We start from the raw sequence: 16,027 nt of genomic DNA, 5'->3' as shown, positions 1-16,027 counted from the left end.
AAAGTCTTAGACTTAGCATTACACAAACCAGATAAATATCTGCATAAATGATGCACATGGACAATAAAAATGAGCCAGCTGCCACTGTTATACCACCGGGTGCTTTTTTGAAACTCCTTCACTCTCTCTCCTCTTACTCTCCACTCCCCTCTCCTCCTACATTACCTTCAGCTGTTCTCCAAAGTGACACTCATTTTTTTAGGCAGACAAAGTGCAATGGCATCTCTGCGTCCTTCAGTCTCCTCCTCCTTCAGATACCCTCTAAACAGCTGCACCAAAGGAGTGCTGGGTGAAGCATGCCACCACCGGCAACCCGATAAGAGATTCACTAAACACACTAACCTTGAGTCACCGTCCTCAGCGCTGATAGCCAGCATCAGGCACGGTCAGGAAAAAAATGCTACTGTTCCAAAACAGTTCCTCGGGCACAGAAAGGCCAATCAGTACCAAAGTTTGTGAAACATATACATCTGAGGTTCTTATTTTGGAGTGACAGCAATCTGGGAGTCGTAGCTAATTAATGACAAACCCCTAAATGCCACATTTCTGCTTCATTTGTATCTCTTCCTGTTTTATTTTGACAGTCCCTCCCTTTGTATGTTTCTGTAGCTTTCTTCCTGCATTCTCCCTCAGTTCTTCCCCATTACCCTGATTACGTCTCAGTGCATTAAAGCCTCTCTCCGCATATCTTCCCTGCCAGACTGTCTTCTGTGCTACGCTGAACTTTCCATTGTCCTCTCTGTTCTTTTGCCTTCTTGTTGCTGTCCTTTGCTGCCGGACCTTCATTTTGTCTTGTAGCCTCTGCTCTTGGACTCTGACCCCTGGTATACTCGTTGTGAGTGTTTTGACCTCCTGCCCGTTTAACAGATCTGCTTCATTGTTTTGCCCTTTACAGATTTGTCTGCTAGGCAAACTGTTTATTCTGTCTTGTCTGACCTTTGCCTGTCCCTGGACTTTGAATAAAGAACTTTGTACTTGCCCTCACATGTGGTTCTCTACTCAGGGGTCCTCAGTTGTACTCCAGACCTTGCAATAAATACATCTCAAATATGCTCAATTTGAGTGGAATGTTATTAAATATTTGAGCAGTAACTAAAAGCAAGAAATCAAAGAACTGCAGTCAGTAGCTGGGTTTCCATTACAATTTTGCACAAAAGTTAAGTGATACTTTCACAATTTCAACAAAACACAATTGTGAAATGACAGCACTTCCCCTGAGTGTTGAATGCCACTGCTGGGTTTTGTCCTCTTGCGATAACTGTCATTCTAACAAGAGAATTCCAAAAGTCACAGCGACAGATCAGTAAGTCCTGCTGAATATATCTGTTTCATAGGTCTTTTTTAAATCTAATATTGGCGTAACATTATCTCTTATAATGTTTAACAAGCTCTTAATTTCGTCCAGACCTACCATGTTATATTTGCAAATGCCATGTGACTTTCTGTAAGTCATGTGACTCATAACACTGGAAAACGTGTTTCCATTGCAACTTTTTTAAATAAGACTCTTTCAAATTGCCAGAAAAACCACCTCATGTGAGCACAAAGACTACTGAGCAATATTTGAAAGCTTTTTTCCAAAATATACATGCTTTCATTAAGCATATTTTCAATTTGCTACTTCAAACTGCAAAATTTGGAGAGCTCTGAAAACCTGCCAGCTGTCATGACAGGTTTATGTTACCAACAGTATTTTACATCATTGCTGCAAGCATATATAGTGTAAATGTTATGTACTATTTGTGTACATTGTTTGTTGAAAAATTCTGCTATTTCAACATTTTGTCCCCATTTAAAACCTGTCAGTGCACCGCAAGGCAGCAAAACAATGAGATTTATACTATGATTTATACATTGCAACTGTGCAATATCACGGGTTAATTAAAAAAATAGAACATACAATTATCTAGGGGTTGTACAGTCAGGCAGTCATGTATCCATCCCCTGACTTACCTAAAGAAAACTGACTGTAAAAGTGATGATTTGTATTAAAAATAATCCTTAAATTTGGTTTGTCTAATTACTTCTGAAAATGGAAGGATTGTGTATAAAGTGGTCATAATTCCTAATTGATTAATGTGATATTCTTGTTAAGCCCCTTGAGTTAAAGCTGAAAGTCTACCCTACAAGCAAATTTTGAGTGTTGGCCTTCAACACTGTGGTGGAGTAGAGAGAAGCAAACTTGCAAAGACTGTGACACTATCCACCTTCTTATGGACCTGCAGGTTTCAGTTAAATAAAAAAAAAACATCCTGCAGCATTTTTTTTGCATATATTTATGTTTTATTTTGTTCCGTGTAGTTACCTTAAGCTACACGTCTGACAACGCTATCGTTTGTTTTCTTAAGGCCTGTGAGTCCAAAGACACATTGGTCACTCCAAGTGGTACCAACCAACCCTGTCACTGACAGAAACTGCTAAGATTCCCTCTCCAAAGGTAAGAGTTCCAGAAACAAATCTGACATTATTCCACATGGTTCATATAGAAAAACCTTGTGTCATAGCCGAAAGGGAACAGGAATAATTCATTTGTAGGGAACAGGAATAATTCATTTGTGACAAAAATTAAATCAATCAACATTATTTAGACAATAACTTCAGCAAGAAGTAGATTAGCTTCATTGGCTAAATTACTTACATAAATACTCTGGCCTCACTAAAAAGAGACAACACATCTAATGAGCAAGTTAATATCAATTTAGTTGGAAATCTAAGCAAAATGTTCTTGAGTCATGAAAGTCTGCTGGTAGAAAATTATTTCGTCTGATGTACAGTGAGTGAACCTCAAAGTGTGACACAAATTAAACAAAGGCGCGGGCTCCATGAGACTTTGCTTTGGAATTAACTTCAACAAATGGATGTGATTAACTCCATGACTCCATATAATTATCAACTTAGAAATAAAAGGGGAGAGAGAGTATGTGAGTGAAAACACTGAAATAATGTGACCATGGGTCCTGTTAATATGTGTACTGCGGCATTTTTGTCTCATGTTACCACATCACCAAACTCTCAAACCGGTCTATGATTAGAGCGTGCTTTGCAAATTGCCACACTGCCACAAATGTTTCTTACCTCTCTGTCTTTAAGCTTCATGGCCAAAACCAGTTGGTTACGATGGTTGGTCAGCGCTTCACGATAGTTGCCTTTGGAGAAGAATGCCGAACCCAGATTCCCATGAGCACGGCATTCCCCTGTTTGGTCACCTGAATAAGAAGCAAAACTGTGATGAAAAGAATATTTGCACTACTGAGCACACGATTAGAAAGCAACTGGTGCGTGATGGTGTTTGTTTTTTATCAGATCAATGCCACTGTTGAACAGAGATGTGATGAACTACATGAACCATTGCTCCCTTAAAAGGGAAAGTGGCTGTTCTAAGTTGCCCACAGTTGAGCGGTTTCACTGACAGCTGGTAGCACTGCTCTCACTGTACCTGAGGGTGAGCGGAGAGAGGGTTGTTATTTCTGCCTGACACAGAAGAACCACAGACCGGGCCAAAGTAAAGCAGAAGTCTCCCTGCTCCACCTGAGAACCTCAGCTACTTATCTCCAGCTGCTCTGCCCAGTCATGTGTCAAACCATGTGGGAGTGAAGCGACTGGAGCCAGCCTGCCCGTTTTCATCCCCCCCCCAATCTACATCCTCCTTTCTTTTCCTTCTTATAGTCTGTGACTGTCTCTTGCTCTGTCTCGTCATCCAAAATAATTGACCACACACCATCTACACACTTACAGCAAGAGGATTCCACAGGTGAAGGCATGAGTATGAATACAGTACGCAAATAACTTGTCTTTGCCCATTTTAAGATTTTAACAAGTTGAATCTGAACTCATTCTGCAAAAGATAAAAACTGATATTCAGGTACCGACTTACTAACGTGTGCAAAAACCATAGCTCCCACAAAAAACAAATAAACAAGTAAAGTGGACACTGTTTTTCTGATGGTGCACACTGATTGGTTATTTCTAATGCACAAAATTGCACGTATTGTTCATTTAACACGTTTGCCTTCATGAATATGCAGTTTGGAGTTTGTCCACCAGAGTATGCAAAACTGTAGTACGTAAACATGTAAATAGGTGAATTTTCCAACCACAATGAGATTTATTTATATCATAAGGAAATTTAGTGGGTTCTGATTGTGTCCATACATTGTGTTTGAAACCTGGATTATTGCACTCGACAGACTGCTGTTTCAGCAGCCGAGAAGCCACTGAATTAAAAACCATTCAATGTACATTTCTGGCATATTTCAAGAGTGATCAGTTTACGCTGTGTTTGTTTCATTATGAACAAATGCATGCACTCATAACTCTTGAACCATAGCTCTGCGTTGTTCTGTGTTGAGCACAAAGTTTATTTTAGTGTGACTCATCATTACTGTCGATGATGTTCCTTAAAGTCACTTTCATGTTAAGTCTGCAATAAATGTAATTAAAATTGATGTAAAAATGTGTTTCTTTAATGTGAACCATGTTGGAGTCACCCAATGAGAAGAAACCACCCAATCAAATTCCAATTAATGTACTGTGTACTTGTTACTGCCTAATTTATATGCAATTCACCAAAGATGCATAAATGCACAAAAAAATGCTGGGATTAACTGTGTGTTTATTGGAACTTTAGCATGGAGGCTAATCATACTTCCAGCAGATGCGACAAACCATGAGACAAGTGAAAGAAGGCACAGGCACAACTTTAAAGAGCCACAGTCTCCTTGTTTGAGCAAACAAGCCAGCTGCAGGCTCTCAACAAAACAGTACTGGCAGACATTAATGGACTTGGATCAAAAAATAGTTTTGACTTCAGCATGACAAACATCCAAAAAATAAATACACTCAGGCCCATAAATGTTTGGATAGTGATACACTTTGTAATTTTGCCTCAGCATACCAACATAATGAAACTAAAATGAAACAATCAAGACGTCAGTCAACAAACAATCAAGATGGTATCTGTTCCTGAAACCCTCCTGTCCTGTACACCGGCAACATTTCCTGTATATTCGTTTTGTGAATTGTTCTGTAATTTGTGTCGGTAGCATGGCCCAAGCAGAGGGTCACCCCTTTGAGTCTGGTCTGCTTGAGGTTTCTTCCTCAGAGGGAGTTTTTGTCGCCTGTGTACTTGCTCCAGGGGTTGGTAACGTTAGACGTTACTTGTATGAAGCTCCTTGAGACAACTTTGTTGTGATTTGGTGCTATATAAATGAAAACAAATTGAAATTGAAATGTCCTTGTACAGCAGACTTTCAGTTTTAAATCAATGAAAATCGGTCACATCTGGTCTTGAGTCTCCCATGTGTCTTCTTTTTAAGACAATCCTTCTCTTTTCCACTCCACTGTGAAGCTATAATTGATTATGCAACAAATAAAAGTTGCACTATGCACATCTTCTAGAGTCGCAGCCACGGAAGCCTATAACTCCTTCAGGGCTATCATAGGTGTCTTAGTAGCTTCCCTCACTAGTCTCCATCTTGTGTGATCACACAGATTTTGAGAACTGCAGACTCCAGACTGATTGGCCATACAGTTGAAATACATATTTGTAGTGACTTGACATTAATGAAATCCAAGACATATTCAGTGACTTGGAAATGTGGATGTTCACTGTCTTAAGAAAACTGGCTATAAATGGTATGAATTCTGTTTGGTTTATTGAATTAATTATGGTCTGTGAAAATGGAGGGACTGTGTATAAACATTCCTCAAATGTCAATGTGATGTACATCTTGATTATTTAATCTCTATTGTGATGATGTACAGAGGAAAATTCACAAAAAACAAACAAACAAAAAAACAAAAAACAAAATCACTGTCCAAATACATATGGGCCTGATTGCACATCCTGACAGTATTTTCTGATGGCTGGCTTCACTAAACTGTTAGCACTCTTAGACTGCATTCTTAACTCAAACAATTCTTACCTAAGGTCTTGGCCACCTCCAAGTCTTGTTGCATGTAGCCGGTGCTCTTTTCCGTGTTGCCCAGCGACCAGTGGGCGCTGCTGAGGGCTGAAAAGACAGAGCCACGTAGTTTGAGGCTGCACGTGCCGATCTTCAAAGCGGCTTCCAGCACCACAACAGAGGCGGTGTGGTGGCCTGCTGTCAGCAGTTCCTGGCCAATCACAGACACCACCACAAAGGGACTTTTGTCCAGCTTCATCTTTTGCAGCTGCTGATAGGTGGGCTCCAGAGACTCTGTGCAGACAGACAGGAGTTAGACTGAGATTAGAAACAGTGGAGAGAGAAAAATAAAATACAACCTTGTGCCTGACGTGCTAACTGGCAAAGTGAGCATCTGACACTGATTGTCTAACTACCTTCCTAGTGTATAAAATCTAGGCAACGTTTGTGTTCTGTCTGTTTGAATAAGCACAGACTGCAGCCTTGCTGAGTGAAGGTGTTCACTCACAATTTCACAGTAAATGAACAAATAAATACATTTTAAAAAGGCACCTTTGTGTTCTTTCTGTATCAAATGAAGTAACTCCAACAACAACACATAAAATATGGCTCCGGTTTGAGCCACCATGAGCAAGTCTTTAGAAAGTAAATAACAAAATTATAGTCCGGCCTTCTCTATAAGTCAGTTGATGTTGTTGTTTGAGAGAATAGAAAAGGCAGAGTGTGCTCTGAGAATAGAGTTTGAAGAGTGATGGGCAAACTAATGCAAATAATGTCCAAAGGTAGCAGCAGCAGGAAGGAGGCAGAGGGCTGGAGACACACAAGGTGACCTTTGAAGAGGCTGAAAACACACACAATGACATAAATCAATGGTGGGCCGCACGGTATTCAGGATCAGCAGCCCCTTCAGATTACAAAGGCCTCTGGCAGACACAACAGCAAAGGTGGGTGAGAAGGCACAAATGTGTGTCTTTGTGTTTACTGACGTATTGGAGTGTGTCAGTGGATATTTGCATTTGGGAGAAGGAGTTTATCTGGAGGGATACTTACATCTACTTATCTTGTACTTACAAATACTTCAATCACAGTTACCCTAATTAGGTCAAGCCACATTATGGTGCTATGGGGTGTACAATGCTTAATTTAAATGTTTACTAATATACACAAAGAAACATTTGAACTAATGCATGACCAGACCCTGCACTAGGAGGAGCCTTTCTGAAACAGTTGATGCATTAGAGGTGCACACCTCCACTCATTGTATTGCAGTGTGCGGCAATAATTATTCTGTCAATACAGTACAGGGTGTATCCCAGTTCAGGGTCTGCACCCTTCTAAGTGCTGTGTCCCAAGAACCTCTTCAGGTTTCTGCCCCTTCAGACACAGTGAAGGCCAGAATAAATTGTCCTGAAAGTATACCTTATCACATGTGTGTTTATGTACTCGTATCACGCCCCGTATCATGCCCCGGTGTATCTGTATGAGCCCTTGTCCGATACAGATACATCGGGGCATGATACAGGGTGTGATACATAAACAGACAGGTAATAAGAGATTTATCACATATTACAAAAGAATCAAGAACAAGAACCATATAATTATCGTCAACTCAATTTAACAACAACTCATTTACTCGCTACATCAGCAACGTTCATTCGACACTTGTGCTAATAAAAAGTAGCATAACACAGTAGGTCTGATATATATAATCATCAAAATAGTTAAAGAATAATCATACACATGAATCATGTAGAACGAATAGCGCAGGGAAATCATGTAAATATGTAAATTATGGAATGTTCTTATGTCTCTCTAGAAAGTCATGAGTGTCCTCTTCACTAACTTCTTGATGTCTCACAACTTCAGTATGAGACTCAAGTTGTAGAATTCTCCCTGTTCGGGAGGATAAAACTCTCTCACCTTGATCAGACAGCTTGGTTGAATGAAATGAGCTGGATCCTGTATCAGTATCCTGCACTTGTCATGAGGGAAACACAAAATGGGAGTGTGTCAATGGTGGGGCCAAGAATTGGGGGCTCCTGATTGGATGAAAAGGGGGGCGATACAAAGCCTGGTATTTTCAATGTCTTTTTTTGTCCAGGGCAGTGAAATTGATAGGACAAGTGTATGATTTATCAGCTCTATTTTTTCTTGTATCTCATGAGGGCTGGTTTACGAGTATAGGGCAGACTTTTGTTGTAATATGTGATAATGAGACATTCTACCCCATGGAGTGTTTTACTGTTGTGTCGCTACATTTCCCTGCCCCCAACTCCTGTTGCCTGGCAACTTTGACACCCACATGCACCAAGCTAACACAGTGGACATAGCCCATAGTTTAGTAATCATTTTTCAGTGCTTACTGTACTGTCCAGAGTATAAATCACGGTTTGTTTTGTTTGTTTGTTTACTAGTTTGGGAGGCTCTGCGACTTATACTCCAGTGCAACTTATATACCAAAAATTCACAAGTTTGTTTTAATAATAGTAATTTTAATGACTATTTACATAGAACTTTCCCAAGAATCAAAGCACTAAACAAAAATAAATTCCAATAATAAAACAATAAGTGCCAGTAATATAAAAAAATGCACTACAAAATTACACAAAAATCCCAAATTAAAGAGCTCATGACACAGAAAAAGATCAGACTTATAGTCCAGCGCGACTTATACTACAGTACGACTTTATATATATATATATATATATATATATATATATATATATATATATATATATATATATATATATATATATATATGTATATATATTCCTCTTCAAGAGGCATTTTTTGATGGGTGCCACTTGTACTCCAGTGCAACTTATACTCCGGAAAATATGGTATTTATGCTTTACTTACAAATGTTACTTATTTACACTTGTACATATGAATCCTAAGCATGTCTTTTAGTTTAGTTTAGTTTTTTAAATTACCAACCATTTTGTCTTGAAAAAAAATCACGCAATGACTCATGGGATTGTTTAGGCCATGAAAAATCCACTTGTTGTATTGTTCGTTCATGGGGAAAAGAAGGCTGTGACAACTCGTTCATAACATTTATGATGTAAACGGCCGTCAATTATAGCCTTCGAAGTGTTCAGCCACTGAACTGGGAGACAGCCAGAGGAGCCTCAAACAATAAATTTAAAATAAAAATAATCAAAATGTACTAAAAACATCTTAATACTATTATGAAATAGCACAAATCTGCAACAAGTATGTTCTGGACACATCAACAAAAACAACTACTTTTTAAAATGTTTTTTTTTTTTTCAACTTTCACTAATTTCATAAACACTGTTATGATTTGTAGATATTTACTTTGAAACACCATGGCCCACAAAACAAACCTTGACTAATATAATATGGTCACTGCCTTTATTTCTTTTGAATTCTGAATTATAATAGGTGGGTATTTCTACTAGTTTATCATAATACATTCTATGACCAGAGCAATCTGGCTTCATAAGAAAGAAATCAGTCCTCGATTGCAATCTTGCTCTGCAGGTACTCACTGACCACAAGCCTGAATATTGACAGTGCTTCATTGCAGTCTGTCGGTTTTTGCGAAGCATTTAAATTGGTTGACTGGGCTGCTCTTTAGGACATCATGAAAATTTGCGGGATACCCGTTCATCATTGCTATCTTATACACCAGGACCATGTTATACTGCAGAGCAAGGGCAGTATCTCAGATTTTTTTTCAGTGACTTCTGCTGATGTGTTGTGGCTCATACACTGTTACATACATGTAAATGTACTGCATTTAGATAGCAACTTTGGGATTAAGGACCTTGCCCAAGGGCCCCATCAGATTGATTTTCCAGTTTGACAGGGATTTGAACCAAAGACCCTCTGGTCACATGTCCACTCCTTTAACCATTTTACCATCACATCTCTGATCTTTTGAATGAACTGGGTATTATGTAGGGTTGTGGAGACCACTGGCTTAAGTGCCTCTGTAGGCAATGGAATGTTTACTGACCTTGACGTCAAGGACAATGCTGTGATTTTTACAGAATCAATCGATGCCCTGATTGCAGAACTTGAGTAGCTGAGTGAGGAATTGCAGTATCTGGATTTGCGATTGTCTAGGATCACAACGAAGACACAGGCTTTCATTGACTGACTGGACTCCATATAGTGAAAGTGTTGACCTTGTTGAGAGATCCGATAATCTCGGCAGTGACATTCATGTTGCTGGGTCCTCGACCTCTGAGATAATGAAAGAGCTTATGGAGTCACTAGACAGAGGTTGGTAATACCAACAGCCCAACAGCAGAATGAAGGACAAGAAAGCGGACACGAAGCAGAAGGTTTGACCATATTACACCCGTTTTGGCATCCCTTCACTGACTTCCTGTCTCTTTGAGATTGGATTTTAAGGTGCTGTTACTGGCCTATAAAATTGTTCACAGACTGGCACCTCCCTACATGGCTGACATGGTTAAGCCCTACGTACCGGCTCAGCCTTGTGTTCCCAGGGTTCAGGACTGCTATATGTTCCTAGGGTGAATAAAAAGTCTGTGGGTCACAGAGCCTTTTCCTATCATGCCCCGGCTCTGTGGAATGATCTCCCTGCGTGGATACGGCAGACAGACTCTGTTGAGATTTTTAAGTATAGACTGAAGACTCTTTTTTTTTTTTTTTACAGTTTTATCATTAGCATTTTATGTGATTGCGTGTTTTCTTTTATTCTTTTTATCTTTTATGCTTTTATTATTTTATTGTGTTTTTTTTTATCTTTTGATTCATGTTGCTCTGTTTTATGGGTTGTGTGTAGCACCTTGAGGTGACCACGTCCTGAGTTGGCGCTACACAAATTAATAAAATATGAATTTGAATTTGAGAAGGGATTTGCATATTTCTCCCTCTGTGGTGCATAACATCATTGAACAAGTACATCAGTACATGAAGGGCAAGGGCGCAAGCCAAAGCTGATCAGGCACTGCATGAAGAACCGTCATTCATCAATAGCTGATATACGTAATCATATGGGCAACATATATTTACAAATGCCACTTAAAACTTTGCTGTGGAAAAAACAGGCCTGATATAAATGTTATCCAGAAGTGACAGCTCTGAGCTTGGATGCATCTAGTTTGGATCATCACACACTGGAAACATGTATTATGTTCGGATTAATGAGCATTCCAGATCTTTTTTGGAAGACGCAGGATTATTCATTAAAAAGTCAAATAGCCAGGGTCAGGGCCATGTTATGGGATTGTCCACACCAGGGACATCCAAGCATTTTTCAACAAGACAATGCAAAACCACAGGCTTCATACATTACAAAGGCATGGCTGTTTAAGAAGGAAACATTACTGGACTGGCCTGCCTGCAGCCCTGACCTGTCCCCAACAGACAATGTGTGAAAAAGTTTGAAAAGAAAAACACAATAACAATGACCCTGTACTCCTGCAGGAAGAATGGGACAAAATAACACCTGACATGCTTTATTGCTTGATATCTTCAATGCCAAAATGTCTTGTAATGTTGCCATTTCTGTGCAAAGGCAAGGCAACATTACAAAGTGGTAAACGTTTCAGTATCCCAACTTTTTTGGAATGTGTTGTAGGCATGAAATGCAGGAATGGATGTATATTAATAAATAAAATGAAGTTTACCACACAAAAGATGAAGTATCTTCAGTTCATATAGTCTACAACAAAACAGAAGTCAAAGTGAATGGACGAATCACTGTGGGTATTTTTTTTTTTCTTATTTGAATTTTCCATATCATTCTAACTTTTTTCTGATTTGGGGTTGCATTTTAATGATGTGCAGTAGTCTGCTGTAAGAAACTGGAAAATCACACATTTGCAAGGATCAACTGACACTACTGAAACTGGCCAGAGCAGATAAAGTATCATGCCACAACTCCTCTGCTTGGACAATCTGGCTCTTTGGCAGAGGGTCTCCTCAAGTCTAAATTGGAAACTGAGTCTGTTTTTTTTGTTCAGGCAATCATTAAGAGCACGTAGATCATCAAATCTAAAAAGATTCAATAGTTCTTGGAAAGCCGCAGACACTAATTCACCTCGACACACAAAAACATAAAATGTATTCTTGTGAAAACACTCAAAAACATAAATGATTATGTTCTTTCAAGAGCACTGCTCCTGTTCCAGCACTTGGCAGAATGGGGTACTTACTGAGACGGTGTGTGCATATAATATCCATTCATAGCATGTAATTGTCTTCAGAGTGACACCGAGCGCTGACTCATAAATCAAACAACCGAGAGAATTTAAAAAAACGCACAACAACAAGGTGTCATTGCCGTTGCATTTGTAAGCCGGTAGCGTAGTTATGACATCCATGAGTGCCGTATCACACACAGGCATGTGTGATAAGTCAAATGCAGACAAACAAAAAGTCAAATGCAGCATCATTTGTTTTATGTAGATATGACGGTTTATGTACATATGAGTGTCCTTTGGTCATACTGATTGTCTAATTTGTCAGGCAGAAAGCTTTTTCCTTTCCTTGCCTGGAGCACACCTACCTTTAGTAATTGGCATATGTAATATTATGCTGCTTTCTCTTTTATATGAATATCACTTTATTATTCTGCTTGCTGAAGAAAACTAATTACAGCAGCAGCAAAAAATAAAACAAACAAACAAAAACAAAACAAAACAGAGAATAGGGTAGGATTATATGATAGAACATGATGCGAGAGCCAGTTGAGTCTTCATATAATCATACATCCTCTCATGTTAACTCTACTTTAACTATAATTTTATATATACTTTACCATTAGTTTGTAATTTTGTTCATGTGGTCAATATGATGCAATATGATACTGTGAACCATCAAGTTCTTCTAAGTAGTAATGCTGTCAGGTAATTTAAAATAATCAAATTAATTACAAACTTTGTAATTAATTAATCAAAATTAATCACATATGTAATTTTTTCAATATCACCCCTCAAATTCTGTGGCAAATACAGGTTACAAATATGAGGCACCCAAAAACGCAAAAACAATGAACAAAAAATATTTCATTCTTGTTAAGAACAATTAGAGAAATATTTTGATGTATAAAAAAACTTTGCAATCTATGAACTTTGCAAAATGGTGCATCATGACCCAAGCACAAGTTATTGCTGCTCAACAAAATGTATTTTCAAAAAAATTTATGGCTGCAAAGAAGGTGGTGACGTGCGTGATGTAGCAATTTTCACTTTGGAGCTATAATCCTGGGCCATTGAGAAAGTGTCAGTCTGTCTGTGTGTGTGTGTGTGGGGGGGGATTTAATTTTTAATAATCTGAGGGAAATTTAAATGTTGCACATTATTTAATGTCTCAGTTGGCAACACAACATCAAAGTATTCATCACTGTAAGTCTATCCGTACATATGCGGTAATAATTAGTGGTCAGTGATGTATGTTATTGCTAATTATCCGACACTTCTCTTAATTTATTGAGAGTCCGTCGGATTTTGGATCCTAATGTGTGCTGACGCTGCTGTCTGTGTCACAGGATGCAATTTTACTGTTGCCTTGAATGCGCACTTGGAATGTCTCCATGACACTTTTTTACAGGCTGCATGAACAACCAGATGTATTTGTTACATTGGAAAAAAGCCGGAATATGTTATTTTCAGGAGATAATGGACTTTATATCTAATATGCCAGAAATGTGAGAGAATTTCATGAGGAGCTGACAGCGGAGCTGCCGTGGATCATTGTTCTCCAGGCTGGCAATCACGTGACATCCATGCATTATGACTTCTTTGATGGCGTGGACCTGAACATTATTCTCCGGCTGGCAATTGTGCGCGATCCATGTGTGACGACTTCTTTGATGGTGTGGACTTTACATATTTAATCGTGGAATTCATTCTACAAGTGGGTGAGTGCCCTGTACAGTTTTTTCCTTTTATATTTTGTTCTCATCAGTGGAGCTGGTAGGCTTTATTCTTATTTTACTTTGAGAGAGTCTATCAGAGTTTGGATTTCAATGTGTGCGGAGTCTGTTCTCTGTACAGGAGCAGCACGCTGTTTTAACCTCATTATAGCTCCTCACAGTGAATGTGCACTGTGAACTCTCTGCTGTTTTTCAGGCTGTCTGATCACATAGATGTATTTCTTAGATTTTTCAGTTATATGGATGACAACACTTATAAGTGTGCATAAAGCTGAGCTTCAGAGACTGTTCTTCTTTGTGATTTGAACTTTATTGACTTTTTGCAAAAAACAAATGCAAAAAAAAAAATGCAATCAAAGATACAATGCACAGAGTGAGCAAATGTGCAATGACAATAAACAAAGCAAGAAAATGGAACATTTAACCAAAAGCAAACCAGCCATAACGTAAACTTTAAAAGGAGAAAAAATGGGGGGGTCCACCCAGCAAGAGAATCTAAAGCAAACAGCCAATCTTACCACCTTACACTACCTCATTTAAACTAGCAAGATAGGTGTCCCACTTCAAATGGAAGCTATCCTTTCTATCCAGGAGTTTAAATGAGAGGCTTTCTAATGCAGCTACTTTACCAAGCTCCCTGTGCCACAAAGCAACTGGTGGAGCAGATGGAGATTTCCATTGTGAAGCGATAAGCTTACGCCCCACCATCAGCGCTGTCTGAACCCATTCTGCATCATGTGAGGGAAGAGAATCAAGAATGGATGGGTCGCCCAATGTAAATAGTCTCTGAGAAAAGGGTACGTCATGCCTGGTAATTTGTATGGCATACCGATGGATTTCTCCCCAGAAGTCTTGGAGCTTAGGCAGCCCCAAAATCATGTGGATAAGTGTGCCCTCCTCCATCTTACATTTCCAGCACACCGAAGACTAAGCTTCACTCTAGACAATTTTGTTGGTGTCCAATAAATCTGATTTACTATCTTAAATTGCACAAGATGTGTTCTTACCTCCATGGACAGTTTTTTTTTACATTTTGCAGAATTCTAGCCCACTCAGTATCGCTAAAGTGCGTCTTGAGTTCCATTTCCCATGCTAATTTAAGAGACAAAAGGTCCTTGTCTGATCTCTTAAGAAGCATTGAATAATAAACTGGGGCCCTATAGCCTTTGCCGAGCCAGTCCATGTCAGGGGGAGGGGAGGTAGGAGACCCAAAGGTATGGCACAGCAAATGTCAGAGTTGATGGAATCTCTAGACCTGATTCTGAGGTAGCTCAAACTGGGCTGTAAATTACTTAAGAGCTCCCCCTTTGAGATCTTTCAGTATCAGAATACCCTTGTTCACCCAGGAGTCCCAAATGAATGGGGACCTACTGATACAAAGACTTGGATTATGCCAAATAGACATACTGTAGAACATTCATAAGTTTTTGATTCAGGAGGGAGTTTTACTGTGGTAAGATGCAATAAAGGAAGAGGACTGTATAAACAGTTTTCAAGGGTATGCCAAGGGGAGGGGGGCTCTTCCAGGAGGGAAGGCCCAATGCATTATATGTCTAAGACTAAAAGCATAATGGTACAGCATTAAGTTTGGAACCCCAAGTCCACCCGCATCGGTTTGTCTTTGCAGCCTTCATAGCTTCACTCTGGGGCGCTTACTGCTCCAAATAAAATAATTACACAGTCTGTCGAACTGACAGAAATAGACAAGCGGGATCTTCACAGGAAGGGCCTGTAGGAGGTAGTTAAATCTTGAGGCACAAATCATGTTAATCACATTAACCTTGCCCCAGAGAGACAAATACAGAGGAGACCGCCGTTCTATATCAGCTCTGAATACATCCAATAAAGGGTCAAAATAAATACAAATCAAATCAAACAGAGAGTGGGGAAATAGAATGCCAAGGTATTTAAGTCCTGATTGTGGCCAGGTGAAATTACTAAGTGTGAACAATGTCTTAGGGCAGTGAGGTGTGAGGGGGAAGGGCCTTTGATTTAACTCTGTAGCCAGATAAGTGAGAAAAATGGTTAACTGTTTAAAAACTGCAGGTATGGATTGTTGCGGCTGTGTAACTAATACAAGAGCGTCATCAGCATACAGCATAATCTTGTGGGTGCTTCCGTGAATTTGAAGGCCAGGGAAATTCGGGTCTTTGCGAATAGAGGCTGCTGAAGCTTCCAAGGCCAGTGCAAAAAGCAAAGGGCTTAAAGGGCAGCCCTGACGTGTGCCCCTGTAGAGCTTAAAGGG

General features: G+C 39.4%; 1 protein-coding gene across 2 annotated transcripts in view; it reads right to left on the bottom strand.

Moving 5' to 3' along the window:
• LOC117510249 (tetratricopeptide repeat protein 28-like) overlaps window positions 1-16,027 on the bottom strand; it is a 450,652-nt gene that overhangs the window by 235,867 nt on the left and 198,758 nt on the right. For both annotated transcript variants that reach the window (XM_034169888.1, XM_034169889.1), the window contains exons 3-4: window positions 5,925-6,197; window positions 3,076-3,206 (exon numbers count right to left, since the gene is read on the bottom strand). In XM_034169888.1, coding sequence (XP_034025779.1) covers window positions 3,076-3,206; window positions 5,925-6,197 — 404 coding nt within the window. The remainder of the gene's footprint in view (window positions 1-3,075; window positions 3,207-5,924; window positions 6,198-16,027) is intronic.

Source organism: Thalassophryne amazonica, chromosome 5 (genome assembly GCF_902500255.1).
Source record: "Thalassophryne amazonica chromosome 5, fThaAma1.1, whole genome shotgun sequence".
NCBI classification, from domain to species: Eukaryota; Metazoa; Chordata; class Actinopteri; order Batrachoidiformes; family Batrachoididae; genus Thalassophryne; species Thalassophryne amazonica.
This window is presented reverse-complemented; position numbering and strand designations above follow the sequence as displayed.